This window comes from Calidris pugnax, unplaced genomic scaffold (assembly GCF_001431845.1).
Source record: "Calidris pugnax isolate Ruff unplaced genomic scaffold, ASM143184v1 scaffold103, whole genome shotgun sequence".
NCBI lineage: Eukaryota > Metazoa > Chordata > Aves > Charadriiformes > Scolopacidae > Calidris > Calidris pugnax.
Genome location: NW_015090990.1, coordinates 19,948,002 through 19,962,316, shown reverse-complemented (window position 1 = coordinate 19,962,316; position 14,315 = coordinate 19,948,002). Strand labels below are relative to the sequence as shown.

Genomic DNA, 14,315 nt, shown 5'->3' with positions numbered 1-14,315 from the left:
TCAGAATCACTGTGTTTTAATCCTTGTTTGTCCACCAGCAATCAGAAGAAATCACCAAGCGTGATCTCTTAGTCTGTATTCTTCCTTTCTAGGACAAATGTGTTTTCCCTGCTTTTTTTTTTTGGTTATTTCCCAAAGCTCAGAGCAACTCTGTAGCATATGGAAATGGAATTTGCTTATGCATTTCATCTTCATCCTCCTCATCTCCCTCATGGATGGAATTGGCTGGTTCATCTTGCTCAGATCCTGCCCTGGTCTCAAAGAGCTGCTCTTCCAAGAAGCAGCTCCCAATGCCGTATTCCTCATCGTGCGCCTTTGTTTCTGCAGGTGAGACGTGGGGAGAGCCCAGAACAAAACCTGCAAACCTGCCAAATTTTTAAAGTGAGAAGTGATCAGCTGAGAAATGAAAAAAAAAAAAGAATACTGCAAATGCAGCGGATGCTGCCAGTTAAGCAGGGATGTTGTAAGGACGTGCCTGCCGGCAGTGCAGATGAGGGGAAGTTGCAGCATGAGCTGGGGAGTAAATAGCAACGGATGGCAACAACCCTGAAGATTTGTTTTCCTGCCTCATCTTCTTTTCAGTCTTTTCTATATAAGTAACTTTTGCTGCTCTGGAGGCTATCTGCAAGGCCTGGTGACTAAGCAAGATCTAACTTTGTTTTCACATCTTGTCAGTACTCATGGGGTAATCCAAAGTGAGCATTTGTACAGCTGGATAGATGGTACTTCAGCTTCTAAAAATCAATTAAAGCTGCAGCATATTCGAGACAAAGGCTGTCAGAACTGAGGTAAGCTGACATTGCTAATGAAAGGAAAAATGGGGAGAACTTTGCATTCCTGCACTGCTGTGCTATCGCCTGCCTTCTGGGGCTGGCTCCGTACTCTGGGAAAGCTGAGCTCAAGTCTTGCCAAAGAATTCCTGCTTTGGGTGAACTTGGAGCTGCAGACTGGGAATTCTGCAGCTGCTCCAAGTAAATGCCAAACTGGAGGTCTGGCAGATCAAAGCATGAACTTAGCACTGTCCCTACATTTCAGTTTGCAACAACTCTTAATTTCAGTGGACAAGTACACTGAAGAGCTAGAAGGGAGCTGGAGGTTTCTGGCAAGCGTGTGGAAACAGACGGCAGTTCTGACACCTGGGTAAGTGTCGACAGCATCAGAGAAATGTAAGAGAAAGGAAATGCAGCTACATTCTGGAGTTCTGGTAAACTGATCAATAATTTACATTTTCAGCTTAACATTTCTGTGAGATGAATGTTGTCACCTCACTCTTCTTGGAAGCACTGTTAGTCTAAATGGGGAACGGAGTCGGACTGGCTGTGTTTTACAGGTTTGCCTTGTGTTGAACTATCTTCCACTGCCTGATGGAAGCTTGAAGGGGTACTCAACTTTAAATCAGACTTCCATTGGTTCCCCTTTTTTGTTTTGTATTTTTATAGTGAACGATTTATAAGAGCTGTATTGGCTACGTGATTGCTAGAAAATACACGTCTCAATTGTTTGTTTTGTGCATTTGGTGGTATTTTGTTTTGCAACACTGGAGTGAGTTTTCACTTCTTCTATCTTTCGGTCACGCTACAGAATGCGAGTATCCTAGGAAGTAAGATAGTTTAACAGTAAATCTATGAAACCTGGCAGAGAGGCTGTCTGCGTGCCCATCCGAGGAAGATGAAGGTTCTGAAACTAGTTTTAACTTTTGATTGATTACATTCCAAGCTGACTGGGGCTCCTTTGAATTTATTCTAGTTGGTTCTGTGGCAAGGGCCAAGTCTTTGTAGCTGGGCAGTATGTTAAACTCTGATACCCCGAAGGTTTGGTTTTGACAGAAATAGACTATTATGATTAATTTTATATTCTGCAATATTTCTGGCTGCATTTATCTCACCCTTCCCTTCCTAGCCCATATTTCTCTTGTCTCTTAAGCTGTATCTGAAATAGCACTTCTACCTGCGTGCAAGCAGTGATTCTTTTCCTGGTGTTCTTAGTCTTAGATATTGGTTGATACTTCAAGGAACAGGATTTGTTGGCTGTGAAAGCTGGCAGTTGGAGAGCTAAACGCAAGTAGTATTTGAGCATGTGTCTTCAGCCTGCCCCAATTTTACACAATGCAAAAGTGTACAGCTCAAAAAACTGAAGGATGGGCATTTGACTGGTCAGGTGGCCACTTCAGTCACTGGGTAGGAGCTTGCAGAGGCATTGTAGGAAGCCTGTGTGTTTTAGGGAAAACTGCCATTACCATGAATTATCTGTGAACATTTGCAATCTCTAAGAGTAATTACTTTATGGTCAGAGAGGAACAAACAGGGGGTCTAATACCACCAGCAAGGAATATCCTTCAGAGGTGTGGCTGTGATCTCCAGTGGGATTACTCAAGCAGATAAAGCCACCCATACATCTGAGTGCAGGCAAGGTAAACGCACCTGGAACAGGGCCTGCAGTAGCATTTGGATCTGCTGTGTAGCAGCATCTGTGCAACATGTCTTCTGTTTTTAAGAGGCCAGATTTTCTTACCTGTGTGGGGACTGGAGTCTGGATACAGCTAACCATGATGGGAAGTCAGGGTTCCTGCAGAATGAGCGTAGCTCCCCCAGAGCTCTGACAGTTTCTGTTTCACCTTGTTCTCGATACTCCTCTTCAGTAAGGTATTTAAACACTAACTTTTTTGATTTAAAGTGGTTCTTCACTTTTCTAGAATGAAATAAAAACAATTAGCATTTCTACAGTCTTCTGGCACGTGATTACTGTCGTCCTTTTTCTCTACTGCCTGCTATTAACATGCTTTAATCACTTGTTATCCTTTTAAGAGGACAAGCTACATTCTTGCATTAAAATTTTGGGACAAGGTGTCTAATGTTTGGTAGCCTGTTTACCCTAGGTCTTAACCAAAGTTGTAGAATTCCACATAACGGTATCTAATGAGCTTCAAATGAGCTTTGGATCAGGTCCTTACTGTGTATGCATGGACTAAAATCTCATAGAATTAATGAGATGGCTGCTTGCTCAGCCATTTTTAGGTGCAAAATGCAAAACGTGTCTGTGCAGAGACATGAGCTGAATCAAAACCCAGCCTGCATATGTAACTTAGAATGTAAGCAACGCTCTAAGTCTGAGTTGTTCGTGTTGTTTACTAGATCGCTTCTCTTAAATCTTGCTTTAAATTACAAAACTGAGTAGTCTGAGGCCTAAATGTTTACAATCTGATGTTTTTTTAGCTGCTGCGTAGCAATGTATAATATAATTAGGTATCAATTAGAAAGTGTGCCATGTTCTGTTCCCTTCTGTCGACTGCTTTCAATTTAAATGTTGTGATGAGTTAAGATAAGCAAGGGCTGGATGCCCATAAAACTTTCAGCTCTGTATAAAAACACCTGCTCCAACCAGCAGCGTTCACTTTCCTCCTCATTTCCCTGTAAAGGAAGAACAAAGCATAGCCCTTGTTCAGGTCAAATGGTAAAGGTCTTCCTGGCTCAGTGGGATCAGTACTAATCTTAACAGCAAATAACACAAGGTTCTTACTTATTTTGATATAGCTGCTACTCTGAACTGTGTATCTGGCATTGTGGCCTCACAGTTTGGTGCTGCTGCTTAGTGTTTTGAAACAGAAAAAACTCCCTTATCATTCTCCAAAGAGAAATTTGTAGAGCTATATTTCAGTGCTTTTAGGCTTTAAAGAAACATCAGTTCATGAAAAGCAAAAAGAGGTCCACGCGAAGAACAAACTACAGTGTTTCAGGATAGAAAGGTATTTTCTGACTTCTGTGAATTTGTAGCCAAATCTTACCGATTTCAGAGTGAGCTGAACCTGCTTACATCAGGTAAGTATTGATCCTATATGTTGCTGTTGAAACAGCTGATGCTTCTGAGCTGCAGGCAAAATCAGTCTTTGACAAATGATAAATTCTACCTAAAATAAAAAAGCTTCAACCCAGTCCACACTTCAGCATCTAAAAAGAGGATGAGAGCAAAGCAGTATGTTCTTCAAAACTAATCAATGTGTAAAAGACTAAAAAAGGAATGCTTGGGTTTTTATTCTTTTGGTTATCCCAGTTCTAGCCTTCGCCTCTTCCTGCTTTCTGCAGTTCAGCAGAAGTCCACAGCTACAGAACAGTCTGCACTAAGTCTCTTAATCTGGATGCCATCACAGAAGGTAAAAAACAGATGTAAGTTGGCAGGAGCTTTTAGAATCTTCACTTGAATGTTGTATTTGTGACAAAACATGCTTCAAATTCAAGGATGAGCAAACATGTTGTTCCCATATTGCTAATGAAAATACTTAGCAAACTAAGGTCTACATATTGCAAGCAGTTGCCATTCCAAATGCTGTAGTGTAAATGGGGCTCTGGGAATACAGGGGAATGTCTCCACAGTGGGAAGAGATTGTTTCCACAAATTAAAGGTAGATGTACATCTGGGATATTAACCTTGGAAAACTAAAATCAGTGGAAACCACTATTTTTGTGGACACAGGTTTTTAGTCTTTGAACTCTAGACTAACTTACAAGGACTGTCACTTTTTAACATCTGCTTCCTAGGTGACAGTACATTGTTTTCTTCCTGTAAGATTCAGTACCAATTACCTGCATATTCTCTCACTACACATGAAACCAAGGCTGTATTGCTGCCGTCTAATCAATCAACCAAACAGAAATGGTTTGGTTACCATATGCTGCAGACTAGAAGGTGCAACATTTCTACTTAAGGGCCCAGTCACATTTCTCCGTTCTCCATAGAAAAAAAATATGTGCTTAAAACTGCCAAATGGAAAAGAATTAAATTCCTGTGTTTCGGGGATTTAAGCCTTTTCTATCGCAGCTTTATACTTGGTAAAAATATGAAGTGGTATTAGAAATTCATAAATCATTATTGAAGTGGAAGGGTTTTTCAGTATCAGCCTCCAGTATTTGCTGGTGATACAGGGAGGCTGACATTCACAAGTCCATACAAACCTGCCCATGTGCCAAGCAGCACCGAGGGGGTAACCCAGGCCTTTGGAGCAGAGGCTGACCGCTATCACTGCATACGCCACTTGAGGTATGGTGACACCACAATAAATCAAGACAAAGGCTGTTAATTGTAGCGTCCACGTAAACAAGGTTATGCTCACTTCAGTGGTAAGCGGTCCGTGCTGATAGCATGTGGCAAAGCTGGCAATTCCAACAGCCAGGAAATACCCTGTGGAAACAGAAAAGGAGGAGATGGAGGAAAAGGTGCAGGCTACCCGCATAAACTTCATGAGTTTGGTTCACAAAGCTTGCAACTGCTGTGAAGTATAACCTGCTGTTTCTTGTGTTGTCTTATAGATACCTGTCTTATATGTGCTTCGTGTTTCAAAGTGTGGGGAGAGTTCAGGAGGTGGTCTATGACCAGCCTTAACTAACGCTGTGACCTGCACGGCAACGCTCCCCACGCAGGAATGTGGAGGCAGGTGCCAGATCAATGGAGTGATCAGCCTTTGCAGCCACATCCAGTTAGTAACTTATGCATCCAATTCCCCACATCCAGCAAAATACAAACCAGCGTAGCTGCCCTTCTGCTGTTATAGGGAAAGTATGAGATGGCAAATCAATGAACAAATAATGCAGGAAAAATCTGCTTTTAAAGCTGCTACTGGCCCACTATATCAAACTCCTTATTTAGTGATACAATGTGAGTAAATGCTCATCTGAGTGGATTAAGAACCCTTGGAATATTCCAATGTCTGTGGCTTTGGAGAAAAACTTACTCCATAAATGAGTCACTTGATGTTGGTTTTTATGGGCAGGTATTCATCTAACCACTAAATTAAACCAAAATCTGCAGCAATTTTTTTGTTAATTTTCTTACCCAACAAGTAGTTTCTGTGTTCAGACCACAACCACTGCATATTCTCTTTGAAGCAGTAAATAAAATAGAGAGAGGACATCCAGCAGCCAATCATTAAGATCCAGAAGGTACTGTGCTGGAAATTTAAAAACAATTTTAAAAATTTAGAACCAAAAAAACCCCATTTCAAGTCAGAATCAGGACTGTTGTGTGCAAAGGAACCCACAGGCAGAACCAGACGTGATATTCAGTGGACCTACAGGGCTTATGGTCTGTGTCAGGCTTCCACTGTACAGCGCTCTGCCCGCCACAACTACACAATCACAATTCTAACTGCATCTCTGTATTTGTGTACCATGTCCCAATTTCATAGTATATGCCTATTGCAGTGTATTCCCCGTTAACAGATCTCAGCAATATTGTGGGAATGCACAATTGTAAAAGGAAAGGAAAAATTCACATCTGCCTTGCAATGAATTGTCTCTGGTGAACGGAAGAGAATCTGTCCCAGTGGCCAATAAAATTACATCTTGATTTGGACTGATTCATAGATTCAAAAGTAAGCTTAGCTCCAGTCCAATAAAAGTAATTTGTTTCAGAATAAATTCTTCCTGTACATCAGCAATCTCCTGTTTATTTTAAACTGAGGAGCAAGCTGACTAAAACTTGATTCTGACCTAATTATATTTGCTCAACTCAAGCAAACCTGCAGTCAATTTCAGCGGAGTTACCCGGCCACAAAAACACAGCAAGGTCAGAATCTGGTACTGTACTTTTCACTTCCTATATTATGACGTTAGGGACGATTATTTTGTTTTATAAATGTATATTTACCCTTGGAATAAACCTTTTTAGTGTCAGCAGGACAAAAACTAGCAGAGCAAGAACACCCAGTATTATTCCAGAAAGGTAAAAGAACTTGGTACTCCTGTAAGAGAACAAGAGAGAATACAGGGAGAAGTGTAATTTGTAATTGGTTAAGATGCCAACATTTATAAAAACAACAGTAATCTTCAATAAGAGCTTAACACAGCCATGAGTTAGGGTTGTAGTTATGCAGTTAACAGGCATGGTTCAGATGTTAAATCCACATAAGGAAAAATTCCCAACAGATACCTTAAGGTGACTAAAGTTGTTGCAGGTTAGGAGTTAGTGTTGGGTTTTTTAACGCTTACACTATTTCTGATTTCATTGACCTTCTAGTTTCTAGTAATTTCATTTTTTTCTATATACTAATATGATTCTGTACTGTAAGAAAAGTTTGAATTTTTTAATTTAAAATGTGAAAAAAACCCCACAATCCAGCAAGTTTTTTTCTAAGCTTATGCATTGATAAAATCTACCTTTTAAATTCAGAATTAACTCTATAAAAGCTATTGCTGCTCTGCTTGTTTTAGAGGTGCCTCCTGACAATTAGTTTGTGACTCATTTTGCTTTGAAGTCATGGGCCACATGTTTTGCTATACCAATTAAGTATCCTCCTTTACATGCTATGCAAAATGTGCATCAAAAGAAGGATGGGGAAAGGCTGGCACAAAGGTGGAGGCAGATGAGGCCCCACATGATGTCGTCCTAAGCATTTCTCCGTGCAGGAAGGCATCACTTCTAACACATGCAGCATCATTTAGCATTCAGCTAACCTCGCTGCCCTACAAAAGGGAGAGAATTTTTGTGAATCCACACATTTGCTCACTGAGTGTTGCCCAGTGCAGGAAGCCTGGACACAAGCATCCTAACGCAGCTAACCCATTAATAGAGTGTGGCACTCCAAGACATGTCACAATCTGTCCAAACACAAATGATATGAAGAAGTTTTAAATATACGTTCAGTTTCCTTTTTCACTTTGCCAAAGATCCACCTTTTTAGCTTAGAAAACAGGCCAAAGATGCACAGGCTTTGGGGAAGAAGGTGAAAAAACCCAGCAGCTAGTACTCACCTGCTCAGGCTGTTTGCAAAATGGAACAGAAAAATTCCAGCTACAAACAAAACCAAGAGCTTTCCATCTAGCACTAAAACAAAAAAAAAGAGGGAAAACCAGAAATGCACTTTAGATTAATTCAATCTGAAATGTTGATTATATAAAATATCAACAGAAAAGTCCCAATCTTCTTACAGAAGAGATGGTACATTCAGTAACGCTGGCAATAGTGAGGTGTTTGTAATCTAAACTAAGAGGTTTTTTGGTTTTTTTTTTACTTACTTTCTCGCTTCACACTCACAGTGTATGGTTCAGTTTTGAAGGGCTGTATTTTGAAACAAATATCTTCTCCATATTGTTTTATGCTTATGAAAGTTTCTTTAGATGTCTCTGGTTTCCAGAAGATTTGAACAGCACAGGCAGCAAACTCAAAAACAGTTTCTGAATTACGACAGTTGCTTTTTTCTGACATAGGCTCAAACCTGAACATTTCTGTGCTGTTAACTTTCACCTAAAAACAAACAACAGAATACACAGAGAAGTAGCTCAGAATCACTGTGTTTTTTTGGTTTTCTGAACTATATAGCATAAAAGCCATACACTGTACTTTTCACTTCCTATATTATGACGTTAGGGACGATTATTTTGTTTTATAAATGTATATTTACCCTTGGAATAAACCTTTTTAGTGTCAGCAGGACAAAAACTAGCAGAGCAAGAACACCCAGTATTATTCCAGAAAGGTAAAAGAACTTGGTACTCCTGTAAGAGAACAAGAGAGAATACAGGGAGAAGTGTAATTTGTAATTGGTTAAGATGCCAACATTTATAAAAACAACAGTAATCTTCAATAAGAGCTTAACACAGCCATGAGTTAGGGTTGTAGTTATGCAGTTAACAGGCATGGTTCAGATGTTAAATCCACATAAGGAAAAATTCCCAACAGATACCTTAAGGTGACTAAAGTTGTTGCAGGTTAGGAGTTAGTGTTGGGTTTTTTAACGCTTACACTATTTCTGATTTCATTGACCTTCTAGTTTCTAGTAATTTCATTTTTTTCTATATACTAATATGATTCTGTACTGTAAGAAAAGTTTGAATTTTTTAATTTAAAATGTGAAAAAAACCCCACAATCCAGCAAGTTTTTTTCTAAGCTTATGCATTGATAAAATCTACCTTTTAAATTCAGAATTAACTCTATAAAAGCTATTGCTGCTCTGCTTGTTTTAGAGGTGCCTCCTGACAATTAGTTTGTGACTCATTTTGCTTTGAAGTCATGGGCCACATGTTTTGCTATACCAATTAAGTATCCTCCTTTACATGCTATGCAAAATGTGCATCAAAAGAAGGATGGGGAAAGGCTGGCACAAAGGTGGAGGCAGATGAGGCCCCACATGATGTCGTCCTAAGCATTTCTCCGTGCAGGAAGGCATCACTTCTAACACATGCAGCATCATTTAGCATTCAGCTAACCTCGCTGCCCTACAAAAGGGAGAGAATTTTTGTGAATCCACACATTTGCTCACTGAGTGTTGCCCAGTGCAGGAAGCCTGGACACAAGCATCCTAACGCAGCTAAGCCATTAATAGAGTGTGGCACTCCAAGACATGTCACAATCTGTCCAAACACAAATGATATGAAGAAGTTTTAAATATACGTTCAGTTTCCTTTTTCACTTTGCCAAAGATCCACCTTTTTAGCTTAGAAAACAGGCCAAAGATGCACAGGCTTTGGGGAAGAAGGTGAAAAAACCCAGCAGCTAGTACTCACCTGCTCAGGCTGTTTGCAAAATGGAACAGAAAAATTCCAGCTACAAACAAAACCAAGAGCTTTCCATCTAGCACTAAAACAAAAAAAAAGAGGGAAAACCAGAAATGCACTTTAGATTAATTCAATCTGAAATGTTGATTATATAAAATATCAACAGAAAAGTCCCAATCTTCTTACAGAAGAGATGGTACATTCAGTAACGCTGGCAATAGTGAGGTGTTTGTAATCTAAACTAAGAGGTTTTTTGGTTTTTTTTTTACTTACTTTCTCGCTTCACACTCACAGTGTATGGTTCAGTTTTGAAGGGCTGTATTTTGAAACAAATATCTTCTCCATATTGTTTTATGCTTATGAAAGTTTCTTTAGATGTCTCTGGTTTCCAGAAGATTTGAACAGCACAGGCAGCAAACTCAAAAACAGTTTCTGAATTACGACAGTTGCTTTTTTCTGACATAGGCTCAAACCTGAACATTTCTGTGCTGTTAACTTTCACCTAAAAACAAACAACAGAATACACAGAGAAGTAGCTCAGAATCACTGTGTTTTTTTGGTTTTCTGAACTATATAGCATAAAAGCCATACATGTGATAATGGAAAACTATAGAAAAAAAATATGTATAGAGAGCTTGAGGATAAAATGCTAGTTCAATTCTTAGTTGATTAATATTGCCTATTAATATTATGCAAACATTAATTGTTTAGGCTTTATAAGTTGATTCAGAGAACTCAACATCAGAAAAATTCTATGGAGGGGCCTCAATCCATCCAAAAGCTTGGTGGGTTTGGTTTTACCATGACACTTGCCCACACACAAGTTTCTAACAAACCCAGTAATATTTGACCGACCACAGTTTCGTTTATGGATGTTCGTTTGCTTCCCCATTTCCCTCCTGAACCAGAAGAAATTTGGCTTACTTTTCTTGTAGTTAATAATGTAATCTTCATATTAGGGACAGAAGAGGGATAAGGAAAATGAAAGATATCATAAACAGAAATTTAAATATAATCTCATTCCCATTTAATGTTTTGGGGTTTTTTTTGCAATAAAACAGGCTTCTACTGGGAGAAGAGTAAAGGGGAAGAATCTCCTCCCTTGAGCGGCTGGCCACGCTTCTTTTGATGCTATTATTTATTTCATTTATTTTTATATGTATTATATTTGATGCTTTTATGTATTTACTTATAGCTATTATTGCTTCCACTAGATTTTTATATTGCTTAGAGCTGACCTCTAAACATGCTTCTTGTAAGATGACCCCCTTACTTGGAAAACCAGAAATGCATTGCTACTGCTGTTTTTTCATTAGTCACAGTCTAATACACCTCTGGTTCCTATGCTGTGGCCTGGCTAGCTACAGCCAGTGAGTCACAGAACTGCATCTTATCCTCAAATTTTAAACTTGTATAAAGGCATGTGGTGATGAGCAGAAACGTTTGTTGCAGAGGTCAACAGTCAATAGATAAGGCATGCAAGAAAATAACACACAACACTAAGTTAATGTTTGTGTGGCATCACACTATAAGCCGGGCTGACATCCTTCTAATAAAGAGAGACCAAAACTCACTGCATCCGAAGTGGAGGATCATAATGCTGCATTTTTGTCATGGTCCTCCCTGTACGCTGTTCAAACTGCTAATTATACAGTGATACTGCTTTGATTGTGCTAATTGATCGTACGCTTTGCTGACAAAAGTTCACATGAAATGTATTGTGTATCTCAGTGATTCCCGAAGCGGCCCCTTACCTGAAGAGTCGACCAGATGTACTGTAAGCGAATGGTTCTGTTTTGCACATAGCAGTAACACTTTTCATCCTGTTTCTGGATGACATCCATTTCCTGCAAAAAGCTACAGTTTCTACCTGGGAGGGGAGAGGGCAGAAAAGTTCATTTTAAGCATGTGTCAAATACAAACGTACAATTTTCCCCCATTTCATTGTTGTATACGCTGAGGGAATCGCAAGGAGTTTCCAGATAATCAAACACAAAAATTATGCTGCAGGGTAGCATGTTCAATATCGTTTTGATGAAAATTCAAATTAGACTTCTAATCAAGTCATTTAGGTTCCAGAGTAAACTACACCACCTTTGGGAAAAAAAAAAATAAATTAATCTAGGGTGGTATTTTTAAAACATGTAATCCGTAAAAGCTTGGCTTCGGTATCAGTGTTTTGATGGCAGTGGAACAGGGCCTCTGGGCCAAATTCACTGCTGGCATGAGTGGGTGTAACTCCACCGGAGTCGATGCTTATACCAATGGTGAATGCAACTGTGGGAGTCTGAGCAGGTAAACAGGCTCACATATTAAAATAGTCATTTAGCACATGACATGGCTGCTCATCGCAGAAAATGTACTCCTCTCCCTCAGAAAATGTACACAACTCCTTTTTTAAAAAAAAATAAATTTTCCTCACGTTGTCCAGCCATGGCATGTAATAACACAACTCCACTGGTAGCTTGTCTTAAGTCATTTCATTAGGGATGCTAATTGGTCTAACTCTCCTGAAATGTTAGTGACCCCCTACGATCTTCAGAATTAGATTGCACTTTTGAGCAGAACTACACCTAAAAGATTTATGGAGCAAATATTAAGAATAACATACATTCCGATCTATATACATGTGTAAAATATACCCTACAGTGCATTACCACAGTGTTCCAGGAACATAATTAAAAAGAAGAATAAAGGAAATAATTACAGATCTGAACAGAGGGAATCATCTGGCTCACTGAATAGAAAATGTCGGTCTAAGCCAAGCTCAGTAATAACTGCTAAAACACTGTCATGCGCTTAGAACAGCAAAACGCATGTGTGCAAAACAGACTCAATCTGGACAAGGAGATACTGTTTGCAGGTAACAACCTGCCCTGTCTCTGTAAGGAAGCTGAATTTAGACTAAATTGTTTTTTAACCAATTTAATTAAGCCAATGAAAAAATACCTGTGTGGATGCGCTTACATAAGTTTATTAAGTCATCCCAGAATTAAAGTGTCCACAGATGATCCCGCTAAAGTAAATTGGTTTAAACGTGAAGTTTGGGCATTTTTATTGGGACAAAATTACCCATCTGATTAATTTTCATCCACGGCAAATCCAGCGGGCGGGAGCCAAACCCTTCAGACCAGGGCCAGCAGGCTCTTGACAGGCACTTCTGTGAAAGTCATTGAAGGAAGCTGCAGAAGGGTTTGCTGGTCTCCGAGAAGTGCCGAGGCCTGATGCAGCAAGCCGGTGAGACTGAGCAATACCCAGGGCTGAGACTGACATCACCCAGTGATGGGAAACAGCAATACCCTCCCGGCACCTCATCAGAGCCCAGAGCGCCCGCGCTGCTGGGGGTATTAGGATTTTCTGCCACTGTGGATAAAACATCCACCCGCATCAGCAGTGTCCTCCATGTACAATGCTAAAAAATACTGTCCTACCTCCCCTTCGGGCAGTTTCTAGTGGAAAATAATTTCCTTCAAACATGCCATCAGCTCCATAGAGTGCAACAATCACATTCCAAAAGGAAAGATGCTTCTGAAGAGGTTAGCATCAGATGGAGGAGGGCTGTAGCTACCACGAGTGCAGCTCTGGAGATGACAAGCAATGGAAAGCACGGGCATCTGCTGCACAGCCCGGAGATGCCCAAGACTCAGGCACAGCCGAGGCAAGCGGGGAGGCAGTTTATTGAGTTGTGTGTCATTACTTACAACCGAGAACAACCTTTAGGGTTTTCACTGCCCTCGTTAATAAGAGATCTGTTCTGCACCCAGTTCTCCTGACCCAAGCTAAGCAGACAGTAACACAGCCCCCTGGTCAGTTTCCCGTGCCCGCGCTTCCCAGCCTCCCACTGCCAGGCCCGAGAGGGGCACGCCGTGCCCCTGCCCGCCTCACACAATAATCTTTTGGAAACCGGAGATGGGACAAGTGGGAGAAAACAGCAAAGCGCCTCCAGGACGCGTCTGGAGCCCGCAAGGACTTCAGCTATGGGCCGAAGCGGGTGGGGAGGCGGCGGCCCCGGCCTTCCCCCCATGGCGGGGCAGCGCCATTTTGGTCAGCAGGCCGCGCTGCACCGGCCGCCGCGGAGGCTGAGGGCGGCCGTGGGAGGGCACCGTGACCCCCCCGCTCCCCGTTCTCAAGGGGATGCTGAGGGGAGGTTGTGTGTGTGAGGAAACTCCTTCCCCGGCAGGGAAAAGGGAAAACCCCCCTCCCCAAGACCGCCGCCCCACCCGCGGCCTGCTCTGCCCCACCGGCGGGGCTGCCCCGGCCCGGCACCCCTCGTTGGGGGGGCGGAAGGGGAAGGCCAGTACCTGCTGATGGCGCCTCCCCGCTGCCCCGGCCCAGCCCCAGCAGGAGGAGGAGGAGGAGCACGGCGGGCACCGGCCGGGCGCGGCGGCGGGGACTCATGTGGCGGCCGCCGGCTCCGGCCTCGCCCCAACGGCGGCGACGAGGGCGGGCCCGGCGCGGGGAAGGGGCGGTGCGGCCCAGCGCTCCCCCGCCGCACGGCTCTTCCTCCTCCTCCTCCTCCTCCTTCTCCTCCTCCGGCAGGGCCGCGGCGGTGATCGGCCGTGGGCAGGGGGTTCACCCCGGTTGATGCGGAATGCTCGCGGGGGGAGCGAGCTGTGCAGGGGCAGGCGCGGCTCCTGGACCCACCCCACCTTTGGCTTCTCCTCCTCGTGTTTTAGGGCTCCGGGGGAGTTCGGGGTCTGCGCTTGGAAAGAAAAAAAAGGAAAATCCCGTGGATTTAACAGCTCAGCAGAAGCGTCTCCTGGGGTTGCTGTCCCGCCTCTGCCTGGCTGGCTGAGAAACGTTGACTGCCCTTACCGGCCAAGATGTAAATT

At 42.2% G+C, this 14,315-nt stretch overlaps 1 protein-coding gene across 2 annotated transcripts; it reads right to left on the bottom strand.

Moving 5' to 3' along the window:
- Positions 1-50: 50 nt before the first annotated feature.
- LOC106895244 (nuclear envelope integral membrane protein 2-like) lies at positions 51-13,912 on the bottom strand. Of its 2 annotated transcripts, XM_014954539.1 has the most exons (9): positions 13,785-13,912; positions 11,238-11,353; positions 9,757-9,985; positions 9,493-9,565; positions 8,390-8,483; positions 5,824-5,938; positions 4,947-5,172; positions 2,512-2,688; positions 51-365 (listed from the first exon to the last, which is right to left on the bottom strand). In XM_014954539.1, exons 1-9 carry the CDS (start codon positions 13,879-13,881, stop codon positions 140-142), a joined length of 1,353 nt encoding a protein of 450 aa, XP_014810025.1. In that variant the 5' UTR covers positions 13,882-13,912; the 3' UTR covers positions 51-139. The 2 variants fall into 2 exon arrangements, with proteins under 2 accessions (XP_014810025.1, XP_014810026.1); XM_014954540.1 differs by lacking the exons at positions 8,390-8,483; positions 9,493-9,565; positions 9,757-9,985; positions 11,238-11,353; positions 13,785-13,912 and adding exons at positions 6,637-6,730; positions 7,740-7,812; positions 8,004-8,279.
- Between the last annotated feature and the right edge of the window lie 403 nt (positions 13,913-14,315).

Coding starts and splice junctions, on each gene's coding strand:
- LOC106895244 (XM_014954539.1), bottom strand. CDS start 13,881: ATGAGTCCCCGCCGCCGCGCCCGGCCGGTGCCCGCCGTGCTCCTCCTC. Junction 11,354..13,784: donor CGGGGAGGCGCCATCAGCAG/GTACTGGCCTTC, acceptor CTCCCCTCCCAG/GTAGAAACTGTAGCTTTTTG. Junction 2,689..4,946: donor GCTGCTTGGCACATGGGCAG/GTTTGTATGGAC, acceptor ATTTCATTCTAG/AAAAGTGAAGAACCACTTTA.